Raw genomic sequence first — 19947 nt, 5'->3', positions numbered from 1 at the left:
AGTATAATTTTTTTGCCATCACATTGCCTTGTACCTCATCTTGCGAGTCCTGTAATAAAACTTAGCTTTAACTCTGCTGTAACAGTGCACTTCCACACTTTCAATCTTCAGTCTTTCCAACACTGGCGGGGGAAGAGGGATTTGTATGAATTAAAAAAAAAAATCCACACACACCATACTTTAGTTTCAGTGCCATGTGCACTCAGCATTCACTCCATTTAAGGATTAGCATTAAAAAGTTTAAGCATTGTTCAGACTGGAATTCTGAGGCATTTGCAAAGCCAACCTGAGAAGTCCTTGATGCTACTCTTCCCTGGGGGGCTTGTTTCCTACTCTGCTTAGCTTCCCCTCCCCCGCATTCTTTAGCTAACCCCTGCCCTCTACAACTCCCAGCCCCATTCCCCCCAACCAAACCACCCACCACTCCCCCATACATGCCAAGCCATGGCTGCCTTCATCAGTTCACTCCAACTGAATCAAGTACATTAAATATTGGTTATTTCTACTTCAGATTCAACTTCAGAATGGGTCTCTCTTTAAATATGGACTCTGTCTGGGGTGTAGCTAGCAGCTCAACATTGTTTATAAATACCAGGAAATTTCAGTACGGGGGCCGTTAAAAAGCTGATCAGGAAAAATCCTGGGATCCAAGATCCTGAAGTATTTCCTTCCCGCCACAAAGGAAGGTGAAAGCCCCGTTTAGGTCATTTAAAGCTGATCTGCATAGGTATGATCTCCCCTCATCCCCTCAGATGAGAGAGAAGGCTCCAAGAAGTTACCTTGGTAACATACTTTGCAATTCTCTGCCACCTTTCATTTGAAGGTTTGTCCCTTTTTAAAGGTGAGCAGTAGGCAGTGAAATGGTTACATAGCAAGTCATGCCTAGAACTCAGATCCCTCCTCTCCTCCCCCATGAGCAGTTTTCCTTCCAGTTCTTAGTGCACTGTACAGAAGTCCATGTTGAACTCCTCAGTTATGAGCACTGAACTTCAGCAGACCCTTCCCGCCCACAAAGCATTTTTCTGGACTTATAAGGAGGCTCTCAAGAGGCTGACTGAGTCTGGAAGCAGCAGCTTGCACTGACTGGGAAAGCCTGTTTGAATTATGGCGAGGAGAGTGGGGAGCACATTGGGCAAGTAGCAGAAACAAACCAGGAAGGAAGAAATCAGGAGGGAGAATTCCCCGTAGGGATTTTGTTTTGGGGTTGGGGGGAGGGCAGAACAGAAGCAAGTAGCTGCCCCATAGGGACATTGCACATGCAGCTTTATCTCCATCACCGTTTCATACAAATTGCTCGGTGCTTGTCAAGCTTCAGGAACTAGATTCCATTGTGATAGGGCTGCGATGCAGGTTCATGTGCATGAACTGCAGGCTTCCCCATTTCTCTTAATGCACCTACTCCACGTGCCATAAATCCACAGCTTCCACTCTTAAGTGCCAAGGCTTGTGCATTGGCACATTACAGGAAGAGTCATGGAGATGAATTCACTACCAAGGTCAGCCAGCATCAGCTGGTGAATCAAAACAAGATGCAGTAAAGAGGGTTTTAGAATTGGATAAAAATGCAGACAATCTCTGCAGTCCTTCCACAGTTCCTTCACAAGATGTGGTGGCTTGGCAGGGTGATGTCTCTGCTGTCACTAAGCTTGAACAGGGAGGAGACAAAAGGCTTCATTCATAGTCCCAATGAGAAAAAGCAACCATGAAAGCTGCTCCAATTAGATTGGGAGAGGGGGAAAGGAGGAAGATGCAATGTGGCTTTTTGATCTAGGGGATCCCCAAAGAGTTTTATGAACCACATAGGTTTGTAATGAAAGCTGAATTACAAACCTAATTGTTACAGAGCAGAATTTAAAATATGGTGGCAACAGGTGCCAGCATAGAATTGATCCAGTAGAGAAGCTGAGTTGCCTGGATCACGGTGAAGCAGAACGTACCAGGAGCTAGTGTCGGCACCTCCATGGGTTTTAACGCTCTCATCCATACGTTGCTCTGATACAAGCACTATTTGATACAGCATATGTACAATACACACAAGAAGCATCCTGTTATAATCCATCTTTATTTGTAAAAATCCAAATATTAAAATCTTAACATCTCTCCTTTTAAAAAAACAAAAAGGCACATAAAAACTACTCCCATCTTTCATCGCCGTAGACTGATATGTCAAAGAAACTCCCTCCCCCACTTTCTTCGCCAGTCCACGTTTCTTCAGATTCACTTTGTTCTTCATTCCATTCTTTTCAGGGCACAACTCTGCATTCAAATGCTGAAAGTACACATACACAGGGGAGGTGGAGGGCTGTGCTGTGCATGGAATGTGGTTTTGTAGTTGAATTTTAGTAGTATGTTTCCTTTTCCACCCAACCTACAAAAAGAGAGAAAGAACGAACAAACTAAGTCAATCTCATGAAGCCATTTATACAAAGGGTGACCAGATGTCCCGATTTTTGGGTCTTTTTCTTATATAGGCTCCTATTACCCTACATCCCCGCCCCGGTTTTTCATATTTGCTGTCTGGTCACCCTAGCTTAGCTTGTCCATTAAACATCTGAACTCTTAGGTGGAATAGCACAAATGAACGTCAATGCAAGATTAAGAGACCTTGCTGTAATGGAAAGTCTTTCAAAATACTTGATGACTTGCAATTTTCAAACTGCTCCAACTTCCCCAAGCTAGACAAACCTGAACCATTATTTTCTAGTACAGTGTGTAAATACTTCCTCCCCCATCTCTCTTTTCCCTGGAAGTATTTCGTAATCTGAACATATGAAGAACTCAGACGTTAGAGAGATTAATGTCACAGTAGCAAATCTTCAGGGTAGTTCTCTCCCTCCCACCCCATTGCAGATTACTGCCCTTCATGCTGTTCAGCTAGAACAGGATTTTTGTGGGGGAAAAGGAGGCAGTGGCAAGAGGGGGAACAAAATACTGATTCAGAACTTTCTTTGTTAGTGATGACACATAAGTGATAAGGGACAAATTTAGATGAATTCTGCCCATTCCTATGGCACATTCGCAGACAGGAGAAACTGGGCTTCAAGACTAAGTATCACTATTCAATTGGTATTGTCCCTAATTTGAGTTTAATCACATTTTATAATTACTACAATCTCATTTTAAAGAAATGAAGTGAGACAGTGCAACTCCAAAATGTCAGTCCCTATACACAATGGGATATACGTGAAATGGCAACTGGGGATTCTCTCTCCTCCTCCCCAGCATTGCAATGTTGTGCCCTGATGCCCAGAGACTAAGAACACACTGCTCAACAGGACTGGGATTTTTACTGCATATGTAAGAGTGCTCAGTTCACTGGAACCATATATTCGTACCTCCAGGGCTCCGTCTGATGATTAGTTTTCTGACTTCATCATACACGAAGATAAGGAGAGAGTATGGGAAGGCACAGAACCACCAGCTTGGTCTGTTTTGGGGAAAAGAGACATGAGTAAGAATACAGACAGTACATTGCAGAAAGATTCATTAAATGGTATTTGGCAGCAGATCTCATTTATGCTACGAACTGTGTAGATCACTGAATGGAGGCAAGTCCAGACCGGCCAATACAGCAACTTCTACAAGGGGCTCTGCTGAACCAAGAATCACCAGGGCCAAGAATTACCACTGAGTTTTCCCACAGGAAACTAATCTGATTCCAGATTAAGATTCCAACGAAAGGTGTGCCACTGCACCTTTGTGCCATTTAGTACTAGCTCCTCCCACGCCACCACTCTGATCTAGGAAGATTTCCTTCCAAGCACAGGTAACCTTTGAACCTATAGCCTTCTGAATCCAAACTATCACAGCACAAGCCAATCACATGGGAGACTGTCATATCTAGAAGCTGCTGAAGTGATACCGGTGCCTCAGCATCACACTGGGGGACACTGTACAGTTGGGAATGCCCGGTTTTGTAGATTTAAAAGTCCCAGTAATTTTCTCACTGAGACTACATGAGATAATTGTAAGTGGTTGTTTAGTTTTGGAAAAATTAAACTTCATTCTGTTGCTAAATTCCCCATTCTGGTTTCAATCAATCAGATACAGGATATATTTTCCACTTCCTGCCTTGAAGAGTTGTGCAATATTAAACAGATGCCACAACCCACTGCAGCAGAGGACTGCACTTCAGCAACTGGGGAAGGGAGGCCTACAAACTGACAAGTCACCTATATTCCCTTTCATCTGAGGATCTCAAAGCACTGACTATTTTGGATAGAGGCGCTATTCCCCTTCCTGCACATGAATAAGCTCTACTAGTGTAACTGCAGGCACCCTAGGGAGTTGTGTTGCTTAACTACACGGGCATAGGTGAAGTGGTACAACTTGTGTTTAGACAAGTCCTGTGCTTTGAAGAGATTTCCTCATCATAGTCACCTGCCAAAGGGGGTGGATAGTGAGAGACTGATTTCTGGTGCGCAATGTAAGCTAAGCAGAGAGATTACCAGAGGGTGACTTCAGAGGTCATTCTCCAGTCTCAATCCAGTGAAGAGTTCCAAAGCTACATTTTATAAACTACTCAAACTCTTGGAGAGTCAATTTATGCAATCACATCTTAACAATATATGTTTGTTCTGTTGCAACTGTTGGGGAGTAACTGTGAGCTGAAATATCAGGACATGACTTACTTCAGTGGATACATCCTTAAGGCGACATCCATGCCAGGACAATAAGAGAGGAAGGCAGCCAGGGCAGTCTCCTCAAAGAGACCAAATATTAAGATCTTGTTCCTAGGAAAGACAGAAAAGTTAGTGCCAAGGCATCTCTCTCACCAAACATGCAGATTTTCACTGGGGAATCTGATTCACTAGGATATTCTTTGTACAAAACAGTTATGGAATTATACCCTCTTTATTTCACCCTTATCTTCGCATGACCTTCACAACGCAGTCAATATTTGAGGGGATGAGTTATCTTCAGATGCTCTTACAGCCAAGGATCAGAGAAAATCAGTTGTCCTCCTAGTCACATCCTGTCTGATCACAGAGAACTGTGGATTGCTCAGAAGCCGTAAGCCTCTTTACTTGACCCATTAAAGCACTATGCCACTATTAACGCACCTAATTTAACTGTTTGGCGCTTCCTGAGATAGGCCCAGCATTATACTGAATAGACAGTGAAGACTACTGCCACTGCCTGCCAACTACAGCAGCAAATGGACTCCTCCTTAAAGCCTTTCCATCCCACACCACTTACTTCATCCCCTGCTGGAAGACTGAATTCCTTCTGGTCTTACAGATGACCAAGTCTGCCCACTGCACCACCACAATGCTGACAAAGAAGGCTGTGTGGCAAGTGAACTCCACAATTTTCCTCTGTTCGTAGGTCTGGAAATGAGGAGGAAGAGTGTTAGTTCTTATACATTCACCTTCTCCATTCCATGTGCAGATCTACTTGTATCCCAATGCAGGATATGCACATTAGTAATTTGGCTTGTAGCCCCCATGCTGTGCTCAAACTTACCCACTGTTGCCCATAGCTGTCCTCCACATCATTCACCCACCGGTCATCCCATTTCACTCTGATCCCTACCAAGGAGGAGGGCAAGAACCCATTCTCTGCTAGGATTACAAAGTACGTGAAGAAGCCTCCAAGGGCCTGGATCATACCTGATTGGATTAGAAAGTGACCGATAAACCTATGCAATCTGTGAAACATGGTCATGACAGACAAGTGATTTGCTAGGCATGAGTTGTTTCTTACACAGAAGCCCCAAGCACATTAAGTCCTCTTTTCTCATTTACCCAGCCCCTGACTACAAGAAATCTGCATTTCTGCAGCTATGATATTCTGTTTCTTTGACCACCATCCAACATCTGTTCCTTCCCCCTCCCCAAGGAAAAGATCCCCAATTTTGTACAGTTACCCATGTTCCATACTTTACTATAAAGGCCTGAAACTCTGGATCAAGGACACAGGATAAAAAACACCCATTTTAAGCCTCATCCCATGTTCCCCACAACAGCTACATCAGAGGTTCTCAAACTGGGGGTCATGACCCCTCAGGGGGTTGCAAGGTTATTACATGGGAGGTCGCGAGCTGTCACCCTCCACCCCAAACCCCCTTTGCCTCCAGCATTTATAATGGGGTTAAATATATTTAAAAAAAGTGTTTTTAATTTATAAGGGGGAGAGGGGTCACACTCAGACTTGCTATGTGAAAGGGGTCACCAGTAAAAAAGTTTGAGAGCCACTGAGCTACATTAATGAAGCTTCAAGTTCTGCTGCAATTAACCACCCTGTGAACTGTGGCATATCTTTGTACTTCCTTTCATCAAGCCTCTAATGATGTGTGTACAGGGGTATACTGGAGAGAATCTTTTACTTCTAATTAAACTAACAATGGAATCTATGTTCCGCCAAACAAGTCTGAACCCAAAGAGAACTAGTTGGCCGCCAGTTACTTTGCAGTGCTGTGTAATTAAATAAAATTACTGTAAAAGTGATTCAGTGGATGAAGCAAGCTGCACAAGTCACCACTATGTGCAATTACCTGAAGTTCTCTTAAAAGCCTGAATTTCTAGTTTCCCAAATACAATATGGCCTGCGTGGCCAAAAGCCTGTACCCTACAGAAACATGATAGCAGCTACTGCCCTAGACTGATTGTGCAATCTCCCTTGAGGCCAAGCCAGCCCCCATCAGTGCTGAGCACAGTCCCAAAGGATGAAGTGAAGCAGCACTTACCAATCTGCCCATAGGCCATACTGATCAGTCTCTCGTTCACTAGCTTGTCTGTTTTGGGGTTTCTGGGCTGTCTCTTCATGATATCGCTCTCAGCTTGCTCATATGCCAAGGAGATAGCAGGAACCTTTGGGGTGGAGGACAAGAGTTGGCATACTAGGGAGCTTTGAAAACAAGCTTTTCCATTTTCAAAAAGGAGTGAGCGGCTTCCCCTCTGTCCCATTATAGTGACTAAGAAACGTACAGGCCTGTTGCCAAATAATGATGTTAGACTGAAGGCCTATATGGAGTACTTTGCTCTTATATTGGCCCTTATAGAGGAGCAAAACACTCAGCCAGCAAGCTTCGATTTTCAGGAGACAGGTAGACTAGGCTATGGAAAGAATATCCACTGACCAGATTTGTTACAGGGCTAAGAAACAAGCTGGTTACATATTCTCTTGAATCTGAAGTTCTTTAGGGTTATTTCGAACCCATATGTGCCCCTGGTATTCTAGGGTACTTACCATGTCAGTACCCAAGTCAATGCAGAGAATAGTTACTGTTCCCAGGGGCAGGGGGATGTTAGCGATGATGAAGATTAGGAAAGGTGTGATCTCAGGGATGTTACTGGTCAAGGTGTAAGCAATGGACTTCTTCAGATTATCAAAGATCAGACGACCTAGGAAGGAACAAATACAGATTCTTTACTGCCACATGGCAGCCAGGCGGCTTACAGAAGGCTTTATTCCTAAAGCTAAACACACCAGTGCTTGAAAGCCTAAACACACTAATTTTCCCTCTCTGCAGAGCTTCTATCACAAGGAGAACTGCAGTGCAGTGCAAGTTTGGGTATTCTATTCAAGTCATCATGAAGGCAGTATCACTATCTCAGTTCACCACCAGCAGGTTTCCTTTCTCCATATTCAGTGGAACCATCTTATTTTCAAGTTCAGTGGGGGAGCTCAGACATAACTGTTCCTGTGAGTCCCCACTTCCAACTGCCAATGCCCTCTTAAAACCTAACACCTTTCAGTCATTGCAAGCAGCTGTGGCCAGGGATTCAACAGCAGGCATGGGGAGAGAGAAGCCCTATGGCTGGGCTGCCTTCCATTTCACTTCTGCTGGAAGTGAACAGCCAGATCAAAAGCAGGATCCTTACTTCCACAGCTACCAACATATATTAGAGAACAGAAGGGGGATAATGAATTAACTAACTCCAACCCAGGCCCAGAAGTCTACACAGCAATAAAAAGGTCCTGAGTCCCACAAGCCCGAGCTAGCTGGCACAAGCCAGCCAGTTTTCTCTTTGCTGCGTAGGCATACCCTTAGTAACCCTAACTGTAGCTCGGAGAGACCTACCTTACAACAGGCTTCAGGCCTAACCCTAGCCTTGGAATCCCTTCACTTAGTAGCCAGAGGAGCCCTTAACCCAGATTAAGTTCAGATCCCAATGACTTTTTTGGGGGTAGAATTCCCTGCTTGGATAGGTTTGGTAAGATTTTACTGTGAAAGTGAATTATAAACCCAAGTTAAGGGAAGTCTTTCAGAGATCTAGTTTATCCCACAGGGTATTGCCAAGTAAGTGACTACACTTAGTGTGCTAATTGAAGTGCAACAAGGGCTTGGAAACTCACCTTCCTCTACACCAGTTACAATGGAGGCAAAGTTGTCATCCAGGAGAATCATGTCAGCTGCCTGTTTAGAGACGTCAGAGCCAGCAATACCCATGGCAACACCAATGTCTGCTTTCTTCAGAGCTGGGGAGTCATTCACACCATCACCAGTAACAGCTACAATGGCTCCCTAGGCACAGAGAAAGGGAAAGGGAAGATTTCAGTTCCTACAACAGGAACGTGCAAACTTGTAACATTCCCTTGAGAGTGTCCCAGTCTTCCATGGGTATTACCATTAACCCTTCCCCAACCCTGATCAGCTATTTTTCTGAACAGGACCCGCTGGAAACGGCTCTTTTAGTGCTATATTTGGGACCCGATCAAGGTCTTGTAGGTGACCAGTGAAGGATCTTTGAAAGACAGCCTGTGTCTTCTTTGAAGTACAGAAACCTGGTACGCCTCTCTGAAGCCTGCAGTCAATCAGGAATTTCATATCCGGACTTGCTGCTGCCTTTGGAGAACACATTTGATCTTAGGGTGGGGTGGTGGTGGTAAAGCCTCTCCTCTCCAAAGTCTTTAGACCTTAAACCTAACTTCAGCAACTACTTTTGCCCTTGCAGGTCACTTCAGGGCCATGCATCACTGCAGGCCTCATATTTGAAAATATATATCATACACCTTACTTCATAGTGTCCATATTCACATATGAAGTCTATACTGAATACCTAGCTGTGGCTCAGACCAGCATCACGAGATGCTTCTGCAGCCGTTGCTGTTACTATAAAGAAAACCTTGAACAACTGGGCAGACATACCCCAGAGTGATGAGAGATGTCTAGGCTGTGCTGTTGCTCTTGACCATACTGGTAATAATTGGAGATATACCAATCTCCTAGAACTGGAAGGGACCTCGAAAGGTCATTGAGTCCAGCCCCCTGCCTTCACTAGCAGGACCAAATTTTTTTGCCCCAGATCTCTAAGTGGCCCCCTCAAGGATTGAGCTCACAACCCTGGGTTTAGCAGGCCAATGCTCAAACCACTGAGCTATCCCTCCCCCTGCTGCATACTTGAGCTGGTAGTTTAAAGCAAATACTTTTACGGATGATCAAATACCTTAGCACTTTCTCCTTACCTGTCGCTGGCAACCTTCCACAATTATAAGCTTCTGCTGAGGAGATGTCCTGGCAAACACAATTTCTGTATGATGGGTCAGAATGTCATCTAGTTGTTCACTGGTCATGTCCTTCAGATCTGTGCCATGGACAACACAGGCCTTGGCATCCCTAGGATTTAACAAAAACACTCACATGCTTTCCATTAACCCACAACTCTTATGCATACTACAAAAGGAAAGCCACAGCTTTTAATATACTTAAAGTACTGCCTTCGAGGAGGAGATTCCAAATTGTATAATGTTTGGGGTGTCATATCTTGTGTGACCAACTCTTACTGTAGGAGAGAAGATAGACTGTTCCTGTGTTCTACAGCCAGTGTTCCATCTAATTTTTCCCACCCATGTGCGGAATGAATTTTGTTATGTGCACCAATATGGAGGTGACATCTTCATATTGGTGCACTTATAACAAAATTAATGTAGTGGGGGTGGTGCCGAGGGGTTTGGAGTGTGGGCTGGGACAGAGGGTTGGGGTGCAGGGGTGTGAGGGCACCAGCTGGGGGTGCGGACTCTGGAGTGGGGCCGGGAACGAGGAGTTTGGGACGCAGGAGGGTGCTCCAGGGCTATGGCAGTGAGAGAGAGAGAGAGAGGACTCTCCCTGCAGCTCTCTCCGCCCACAGCAGCACCTGGCTGGGGGTGGAGGGAGGAGGAAGAGGCGCCTCTCCCTGCCACAGCAGCTCTGGGGCTGGGGCCACAGGAAAGGCACCCTCCTCTCCAGGCCCCGCAGGGTAGGAGTGCTCTGGCCATGACAGAGTTGGGAGCTGGGCTAGGTTGAGGCCGGGGAAGGGGTACCCCTACCCCAGAAGGTCCCTGGTGGGTTCCCTGAGCACCTGTGTGGCACTAAGAAGGCAGCTGCATAGCTTACAGGAAACCTAGGCTACTATTACAAAATAGTCTAACGAACACAGCTCATGTTATGTTTTAGTATTTTAGATTCTTATCCATGTAGGGTGTATATTCATGCCAGACAACATTAGACAACCAGCTCTTATCTAGTTCAGCATCCCACCCATAACTGGCCAAATGGATAATACATGTAGCTAATGATGTTACATTGTACATAAGGGGAAATTCCTTTCTGACCTCACTGCCAGCCACTAAGACCCCCAAACATGTGGGCCACTTCTCCTCCTCAGCCTGCATTACCACATAACGAGTATTATGAAGTTACCCTCTCAAAAATCTAACCACAATATTTCATCTTCCTCAGCAATTCATTCCACAGGCTGTCTATTCACAGTTCACAAGTGCTCTGTGGAGATTCTCCAAGCATAACAAAGGCTTGGTCAGGCTAAACAATGCAGGCAGCCCAGTAACCCTATAAGCAGCCAGCTTATGAATAGGTGAATTTGCCTGATAAATAATTCAAATCTTGTGCTCTTAGGTAGCAAAGGTGCCATGTATTAACCAGTGAGGGGAAGTGAAGTCCTGAAGAGAACCTAAGTATTCGCCCATAGGACTGTTTTCATTTTGGAAATCTATGGACCTTAAGATCAGTTTTGAATGCTATCCCCAGAGGTCCTCAGTTCCTCTGCCCACCCAAAAAATTCAGATTTGGAACTCTTGAGGGAACAGGATCTTGTTTTGACTTCTGAGACTCTTAACCACCTGGTTTGATTTTAAATTTAAAATATTTATCTTTGGAGTTGAATGAGAGGTCAAATTTTAAGAGAGAGTTCCAGTTACGTTTCCTTACATTACAAGTAAGGAACCTTACACTCAACATAACTATTTATCCTGTTTGAATTTTTGCAGGCCACTTAACTATCTAAGCTGAAACAGCCTAGTCATTTTCACCTTTCATTTGAGTTCTTCCATGAACCTTTAATCAATGTTTCAGTGTCTTGGGCCCTCAAAGGGGGCTTTTAGTCCAGTTTTGACATGTAACTTATTTATTATTAGGCTTTTCTTTAAGGTAAGCTTGGCAGAATTCAATTTTTATTTTTTGTAATTTCAACTGGTAACTGATTTTTTTATTCACTTTTTTTAATCTTAAATTTTAACAGTTGTGGGAAATTATGGGGGAGGATCCGACAATTTGATGACACTAGATGTTGAGATTCAAAACTATAATCAGTAAGACATAAACATCAGATAAAAACGTACAAAGTAAATACCGTTAAAACAAACTTCGTTCTCAAGCAGTGCTTTTCTTACTTTGCTTATCTCAAAATTTCAATTACTGATAGATTTTTTCATCAGTTTGTGCATGTACAGTGAAAACGTTTTCTGACGTTTACCAATAACACAATCTAATCCTTCCAAGCCTAACAATATTGTTATATTATAAAGAAACCTAAATAAGTTTTGGGTGAAAAGGTCTGCTTTAGTCCAGTTTAAGTGCTAAAGTCACTGAAACATTAATCTTAACATTAAACACATCTTCAATGGTGATTTGGTCAGTTGTTCATCTGCTAAATTCCCAGTTGTTAATTCCACAATCTCCACTCAGGACACAGTTACCAGTGCTGGCAGCTATGAAATCAGAAAGGTGTGTCCTGCTTTTGGTTTATGCACACTAAGGTGACCCAAACAAGCTTTTCGGGTTTTGCGTCAAAGCTATTTGCCCTTATGTAAAAATCTAGTAGTTACTAGAACATTTTGGAATCAAGTGAACATTTCACTGGGCATGTGACAAGTGCCAAGGAAACACAGTGTGCAGCATTAGACATGTTAACTTCTAGTCTCAGATAAAAGTAAAGCTAAAAGGGGATTGTGCAGGGCAGACATGAGAGGCAGTCTTTATTCTAAGACAGCCTTTTCCTTTCGATCTGCAATGTTTTTTCTGTGCAGTACCTGGGGTTGACCTGGCTGACTGGGATATTCAGACGAGCAGCAATATCCTCTACTGTTTCATTGCCCTCAGAGATGATGCCGACACCCTTGGCAATGGCTTTGGCTGTGATTGGATGGTCTCCTGTAACCATGATAACCTGCAATGCAAATATCAGACATTGTGAAAGCCTAACCCATCCTGTCAAGCAGAGACAGAGTGGGTACTGAAGGAGTGTTAACATTTCCTTTTGTTGTCTCAAGTAAATTATGGTAAAGGTTAAGTCTTATTTCCAGAGTTGTTCCGTTCTTGTTGAATCCCGCCACGACTGCGAGAGAGTCAGAAAGGTGACGTCCGTGAAGCAAATCTGAGCTCAGACAGATATTTAATAACCATTGCATTACAACTGGCCCATTTGCTGGGGCTCTCAGGAGGCCAACAAGATATGAACAGGACATAGAAATAGAGCGCCCTATCCCCAGGTGGTTCCCCCGAGGAAGGGAAAAGAAAGCAGTGTGGGGAAGCTTGCATTTCCTGGTCAGGAAGAAGACTTTATGTATAGGGCTGTCAGCAATACTTTTAGACTAGCCCGGGTTCAGAGATAGGAGGGAACCAAGAGAAGATTAGGCCCAATTTTGTCTGACTCAGACCAGTTCAGCCATTGGATTTGAGGAATTTGGACTCCCATCAAAAACTCTTTTTTCCAATCTGCTATTTGATTAGCATGGACCCTGCATTACTCCGTTAGGTTAAATGGCAAACTTCCAAAGCATTGTTAAGTGTCTTAGCCTTTAAGAATGGCATCAGAGTGAACTGGGCCCAAGGAAGTATTCACTACTAGCTACAAACCTCCAATCTCAGGCACATGCAGTACACATGTACCCACATGTGGAACACAGAAGGATCAGCACTCTAAGGAGAACCTAGTTTCTTTCAGGTCTGAATACTGGGCTCACTCATTTCGTTTGTATTTTAGCTTATGTCATCACATACCTTGATTCCAGCACTTCTGCATTTGCCAACGGCATCTGGCACAGCAGCACGAGGAGGGTCAATCATAGAAATCAACCCAACAAAGCAGAGGTTTTCTACAGGAAAGTTGATTTCATCTGTGTCAAACTGGAAGCCTTCTGGGAACTGATCATCTGGCAGAGCCAAGTGGCAAAAGCCTGCAGCAAGTCAATAACGATGATTAGTTTGTACCCCTAAGCAGGCACGTTTAGAGGTGAATTCACTTATTGTGAATAACAGTGGAGAGAAGCTCTGTAAATTAGTGCCAGGTCTTCTGCTCAGGAGCCCAGTCAATATTATTCAAAGTTAGCATCACTCCTGCTGGCTTAAAAGTTTTTCTAGACTAGTGGCTAGTTGCCAATGCCAGGTGACCGAGCACTACTTAGTTTACATAATGGGACCTCGAAACGTCCATGGAGGCTGCACCCAATATTAGAACAAGTGCATATCCCTCTCAAGGGAGAGATTCCTTCCATATCAATGCTGAAGTACCCTGGAAGTTAGAGACAGTTGCACTGCTGGAACAGAACACAACCCCCTGTACTTAATCCATGCTTCTGTGGCATTGTGTGTGGAGCCCAAGCCACTGGCAGTATGCTATGACTGCATTTCCTTACCTAGTACTCTCTCCCCAAGGCCACCCAATTCAAGGTAGGCATTTTGAAAAGCATCTTTTGCCTCCTCATCCAGCGGCTGTTCTTTTCCATGGATCAAAATGGAGCTGCAGCGGTCCAGGATTCTCTCTGGGGCTCCCTTCATCACCAGCAGGTAGCGAGACTCTGATGGATTGGCATTCTTATGGATAGACAGCTAGGTTGTAAGAGAAGAGCTTTTACAGCTTTATATATGTACAGCAGGAGATTAATGGGATTGCTCCCATTAAAAATGCCACACAACAGTTAGTTTCTACAGTGATTTGGAAGAGTTGTATAGGCAGAAAGTGCTTAACACACATTCCAAGTATTCAATAGTGAATTGGAGAATTAAGGCAGATCCCTTTAAGGTACTCTGGAAACACAGGAATTCTGGCAAGTCCTCTCCCATAACCTTGGTTATATGTGGGTGCTGAGGTCTCTCTGGTGTGTTTCATTTATTTTAAAAGGTCATGTTTGCAATTCGGTTAGTTCCCAAGATTGAACCTCTCCTAGTCTCCCATCACAACACAGATACAGAACAAAACAAAAAAAAACCCCTATTTGCAGCCAATGCAATACCACTGCAGACAGTGCTGCATGTTATACAGGGCTGATCTAGCCTGAGGGACTTTGTATAAACATATAGGGGCTGGGAACCCTTCTTCCTCAGGAGGTTCTTACCTGGTATTTGTTGGTAGAGTTGAATGGTATTTCCACTACTTTAGTATTCCTTTCTCTCATCTCTTTGACAGAACCACAGCACACTTCAATACATTTTAGAAGTGCAGATTCAGACGCATCACCTGCAACTGCCCTCTGTTAAAAAAGTTTCACACATTGTAAACTTGTATGAGCTCACTCCTTTCAGTGAGGGGATAAAAGCATCTCAAACAAGGCTGAAGCCCAAGTCAAGCAGACCTCTAGAGTGTGGAGAAAGTTATGTAACCAACAGGACAATCTAAGAAGGGCTGTGGCAGACAGGTATTACAATAAGAAGAAATCCTTTTTAATGGCTTCAAGTCATGAACGAAGAGATGCAAGAAGCAGGATTACAAGAGGTATAAGATGTCACGGTAGAAATTGATATTAAAAAAAGACAGAGGATTTATAAGTCACAGAACCAGTATTGATGAATAGTCAAGACAGTTATTTTGTTCTACATGTGTTCTTCTACCCTGTTATCAAGCATAGTATCCAAGCACCTTCCAGTAATGCAGTAAATGACATAATTAACACATCAAATGCTGATACAAGAGCAGTGCTTCACTTGTGCAGACATTAGACTAGACTTAGCATTTCTCCTCCACAATTATTGCCATGTTGCATTTGCTTTAGTGACCTACAGCTATGTCAGAAGGTCAGACAAGATTAGGCACAAGTGTACTGTGAAGTTAATGAAAGAGCCTATGACACCTGCTCACTCTGCTCCTATGCCCACCACTGCCAGTTTCTTTAAAGCAAAGTATACTTTCATGGACCCCCCGCCCCACGTACTATGTGGGAATAACCAAAAGAGGAGAGAAAAATGAACCAAGCTGTGTAGGAAACCTTGCTCTGGCACATTCCCAGCCCCTGATGAGTTCTACTCCCTTAACCTGCAGGCATCAGGGGTCAGCTGAAGGCAGAGATCATGCTGCAGGAGCCATACATCTCAGAAACACCTCCCACCCCTGCCAGAAGCACAGAAAGGAAGATTGTTTCCCCAGCTTTTCTCTATGGGTCTGTTTGCAGGAAAAGCCAGGAGCACCAGCTGGCTTTCCCTCCCTACATGTCCACTGCAATCCTGGGACTGGTGGGCATGTGGCAGAGACAAGGCATAAATTGTTACTGCACTGCCTTCACTAGTCTAGACAGCTGGATTGTAACACCAACAAATCAGAGCAAAAATGGTTGTCAGGATAGTTTAGAATGCCTTCAACTGAACTCACCTTGAGAATAGGTACATTTTCTTGGTTAGCCTGGAACACAGCACGATTGCAGAGACCTGCAACTCTGGACAGAGCAGCCCAGGTAAGAGAACTCTTGTCAAAGGAGGCACCTGGAATCAGGGGAAGAAGGGAAATGTTATGGTGCCAAACAGACCAGGGAAAAGTCTCAGTCTTTACTACCTCAGAGTATAAAAGAAAGCTCATATTTGTCCTACTGGGAGTTTTGCATCTGCTTCTTTTTCCCTAAATTTTAGCCACTCATCTAGTCACAAGTTACTCTGGGGAGCAGGTGGTGCGTAGGCAAAGGCTTGGGGATTAACAGAGTAGCTAAATAATTTAAGAATAGGCTTTGTAGTCTAGATTCTATATACTACTAGTTACATTTTCAGTAGTGGCAAGGGTCAGACTGACTTCCTTTCATAGATCAGGAGACTAGGAACCAGAATTCCTGAGTTCCACTCCAGCTCTCCCACTCACTGTTAGGGAAGTCCTGGCCTCACTATGCCCAGTCTGTAAAATTAATTTAAAATTCTATCACAGGGATGACAATTAAAGGACTCATCCACTCCATTTACCCCATGTTTATTGTTGAGGAGCTTCAAATGACCAGAATTGAACATGGTTTCCCTGGAAAGAGTAAACCAGGCAAAAGCCTTTTCAAGTCATTTGCTAGCTGGGAGGGACACAACTATTAAGCCTCGAAGATTTTTCTTCATTGAATAAACACTGGTTTATTCCTACTATCGTCAGCCCAAATGTTTATACTGCACTTTGTGTGCTTCCAATAATGCTTTGTACTTATATAGCTTGATACTTTGCACTGTATTAAACATGACTGAAGTACTAGTGCAGACCAGACACAGCCACTTTCAAAACTGGATCAGACGAGCACAATCAGACTTAGGGAAAATCAAGTCTTCCTCAAATGCACCTGATAACTAAAACAACATTTTATAGGTTTAGAAAAAGTGGCGGAGCTAGGACTGAAACTTATGATTTACAGGCACTTTACATAATAGGCTTGTAAGATTCTACTTTGAGTGGTGATAAGACTTAGCTATCTTGCCAAACGATATCAAGGTCCTAGATCAAATCCAAAACCTGAATTGGAACTAGGGGAAGTGATCTTTCCAATGCTCACTGCCTAGGAGTCATCAGTCCAATGAGGTATACATTCAGGATAAAGAGGAAGTTAGCATGGGGCCATAATGAGGTTTGATATCGATTAACCAGGAACTGTAGCAGGCAAGTTCTAAATCCTCCCAACTCTGCACTCCAGACACCAAAGTCTTAGCTAACAGACAGTGTAAAAAGACACCTCTAGTACAACATGCCAATTAGAAACTCTAATTGAGAGAACTTTTCTTACCACTCTGGTTCTCTGTGGTGTCAGCCTCATGAATCTGATTGTCAAACCACATGTGGGCAACTGTCATGCGGTTCTGAGTCAGGGTGCCAGTTTTGTCGGAGCAGATGGTGGATGTGGATCCCAGGGTTTCCACAGCTTCCAAGTTCTTCACCAGACAGTTCTTACGAGCCATACGCTTGGCCGTTAGTGTTAGACACACCTGGGAGAGGAAGTGAGAAAGATGGAAGAATCAGAGACAGGTGCTTGTACACTTTTTAGTTCTACATAGCCCACAACTGGCGCAGTAATTTTGCATTTAGAAGATGCAGTTACCACTCCCCCACAAGAACAGAAAGCATGGATTCTTAGACTTGTTTAAATTTAGACCAGACTGTATTTTCTCCTTCATAAACATCTCTTAGGATCTCACATCCTGGGTCAATAGGCCTTAAAATGAAATGCCAATAAAAAGAGTACAGAAACTACTCAAGAACATGAGAAGTTTTTTAAACTGTTTGGCAAATCAGGGCCATGTCTGGCTATCTAAAGTAAGTGGAAATGCCTTTGAGTTCCCAACTGAATGGCTGGGAAAGGCCATGAAAGTGGGGGTTGGGGGAAGGTACCTTTTTACTTAAACACAAAAACCCCCCTCACTATTTTGAAGTAAAGAGGTTAAATGATACCACATCGGACAGTCTCGTATCAGAAAGGGAACTGCATTTATAATCCTGACTTTTTGACTAAAGAGAGTTAATAGTCTTGCAATATGAAACTTATTTTATGATTTAGTAATTTGGGACCTATCTACACTAGCTGAAGAATTTCAAAACTGTGGTTAATTTTGCAAAAAAGGGTTCCAATGTAGTTTGGATGAGCTGGTACTAGGCAGAAACACGTGATTGTTTCTTAGACTAAATTAATCACTCTCACAGGTTGGCCCCACCCACACCAACCAAGACAACTGTTCAGCAATGCGAAAGCCCCTTGCTATGCTATGGTTTGCCTTCAAGTACAATCTGAGAAAGTTAGATTAAGTGCAACTGATTTCAATCTTGATATTCCCCACCAGCTCACCGTGACAGTAGCAAGCAGACCCTCAGGAACATTGGCGACAATGATTCCAATGAGGAAGATGACGGCCTCCAGCCAGGTGTACTCAAGGATCAATGAGAGGATGAAGAAGCTGACTCCCAGGAACACAGCCACTCCAGTGATGATGTGGATAAAATGCTCAATCTCAGTTGCAATGGGAGTTTTCCCCCCTTCCAGTCCAGATGCGAGAGTGGCAATACGGCCCATCACAGTATTATCGCCAATGTTAACGACAACACCACGGGCGGTGCCTGGAAGTGAGAGATAACAGGCTTTAATAGAGTACTCACTGATGCCGAACACAGAAAGCTACTTCACTCTGGTTTGAGTTTGAAGGTGCTTAATCAGATCTCCATACATTTGTTTAAAAGGTATTTGTTCACACCACAATAGCCTTTACGCCCTGACCCACATCAAGCATATGTGAGGAGGAATCTCTAACCCAGCCCCGGAGCAGGAATTCTTGTGTAAATAAAACCACCATTGCTGTGCAGCCTTCCTGCACACCTGCTCCCTTGGATTCCAATTAGGGAATAAGGATCTGCTGCATGGCAGTGCACCCACAGGGTTTCTAAGAGGGCAGATAGCTTTCCAAAGCCAGGCACAAGATGACATAAGCAGGCACAGACTTTTGCTTACTTATTATGGCAGAAGAAGGGAATCCCTTCCAAATGCCAGTCCCTATTTTGGGGCCTATCCCTCTGGTACAATATAACAAGTGTCAACCAGCTACGAAGTACAACATTTCTGCTCCAACACTGGACTGACAGTGTGATTTAGGCATATTATGCGTGTTGCCATAAAGGTATGTATGTGCATATCTGAGGGCAGAACTGAGCCCCACATGTTTACCAAAAAAAAGAGACTACTTTTTATTTGTAAATCCTCATTGCACTTTATCTGGTTACATTGGGACATGTCCTGTCACAGTGTTGGGTTAAGGGAGGGGCTAATTTATACAATAGCCACTGAGTCTGCTGAAGAATTCTGCAGGTGGAATACTAGTTCTGTTTGAGGGACACTGGAATTCTAAATTCTCTAAAGCAGCTGCATTACTTTCAAACACAACACCTGTGTCTGATTATATTACTACCGTGCCCCAGACCTCAATTGGGCCTTCGGGTGAGAACGATGCCAGGGGAGCTGTACAAATTCATGTTCCTTTTCCTTTTTAAAGATTTGAAATAGTTAATAGAAGTAGAGTAAAGCAACATCTAGAAGGAAACCCGAAACTCAAAGCCAACATTGCTGCAGAAGCTTACTGTTCAATTACACACTGTCAGTTTCCTATCAGAAACAGCCTCTCTCAGGGGCTATACCCTGGTTGTTTGCATGGGAGCTGGAAGTGGAGTCCATGTGCTTCCAACTACGTAAAGTTACACATTACACATTTATACTGCCATAGCAGTTTTGTGATTTAATGTCTTAACCCCCCCCATGTTACATTAGTGCACATTTTATGGAGTATTAAAGCCACGTACCTTCTACACAGTTGGTGGAAAAGAAAGCAATGTTCCTTGTCTCCAGTGGGTTCTCGTTCGTGAAATCTGGAGACCTGGTCTGAGGCTCTGACTCACCAGTGAGTGAGGAGTTATCCACCTGCATGGAAGATACATCACACTGTTTCTTGCGCAAGCGGACAAATACACAGGAAGGAAAAGAAATTTAAGGGGAACACACTGGAATTTTAAGGCACTTCTATATTAT

At 43.7% G+C, this 19947-nt stretch overlaps 1 protein-coding gene across 4 annotated transcripts in view; it reads right to left on the bottom strand.

The window, feature by feature from the left end:
- Nucleotides 1–2043: 2043 nt before the first annotated feature.
- Nucleotides 2044–19947, bottom strand: part of ATP1A1 (ATPase Na+/K+ transporting subunit alpha 1) — a 50023-nt gene continuing 32119 nt past the window's right edge. For all 4 annotated transcript variants that reach the window (XM_039528694.1, XM_039528702.1, XM_039528684.1 and 1 more), the window contains exons 7-23: nt 19722–19839; nt 18223–18491; nt 17170–17368; nt 15801–15910; nt 14554–14688; nt 13855–14047; nt 13220–13395; nt 12250–12386; nt 9412–9562; nt 8302–8470; nt 7192–7346; nt 6689–6812; nt 5467–5612; nt 5200–5330; nt 4632–4733; nt 3336–3427; nt 2044–2368 (exon numbers count right to left, since the gene is read on the bottom strand). In XM_039528694.1, the coding sequence (XP_039384628.1) occupies nt 2340–2368; nt 3336–3427; nt 4632–4733; nt 5200–5330; nt 5467–5612; nt 6689–6812; nt 7192–7346; nt 8302–8470; nt 9412–9562; nt 12250–12386; nt 13220–13395; nt 13855–14047; nt 14554–14688; nt 15801–15910; nt 17170–17368; nt 18223–18491; nt 19722–19839 (2436 nt within the window). In that variant the 3' untranslated portion in view covers nt 2044–2339. The remainder of the gene's footprint in view (nt 2369–3335; nt 3428–4631; nt 4734–5199; nt 5331–5466; nt 5613–6688; nt 6813–7191; nt 7347–8301; nt 8471–9411; nt 9563–12249; nt 12387–13219; nt 13396–13854; nt 14048–14553; nt 14689–15800; nt 15911–17169; nt 17369–18222; nt 18492–19721; nt 19840–19947) is intronic.

Source organism: Mauremys reevesii, linkage group 1, assembly GCF_016161935.1.
Source record: "Mauremys reevesii isolate NIE-2019 linkage group 1, ASM1616193v1, whole genome shotgun sequence".
Taxonomy (NCBI): domain Eukaryota; kingdom Metazoa; phylum Chordata; order Testudines; family Geoemydidae; genus Mauremys; species Mauremys reevesii.
The sequence above is the reverse complement of the archived record's forward strand: the minus strand, read 5'-3'. Positions and strand labels throughout refer to the sequence as shown.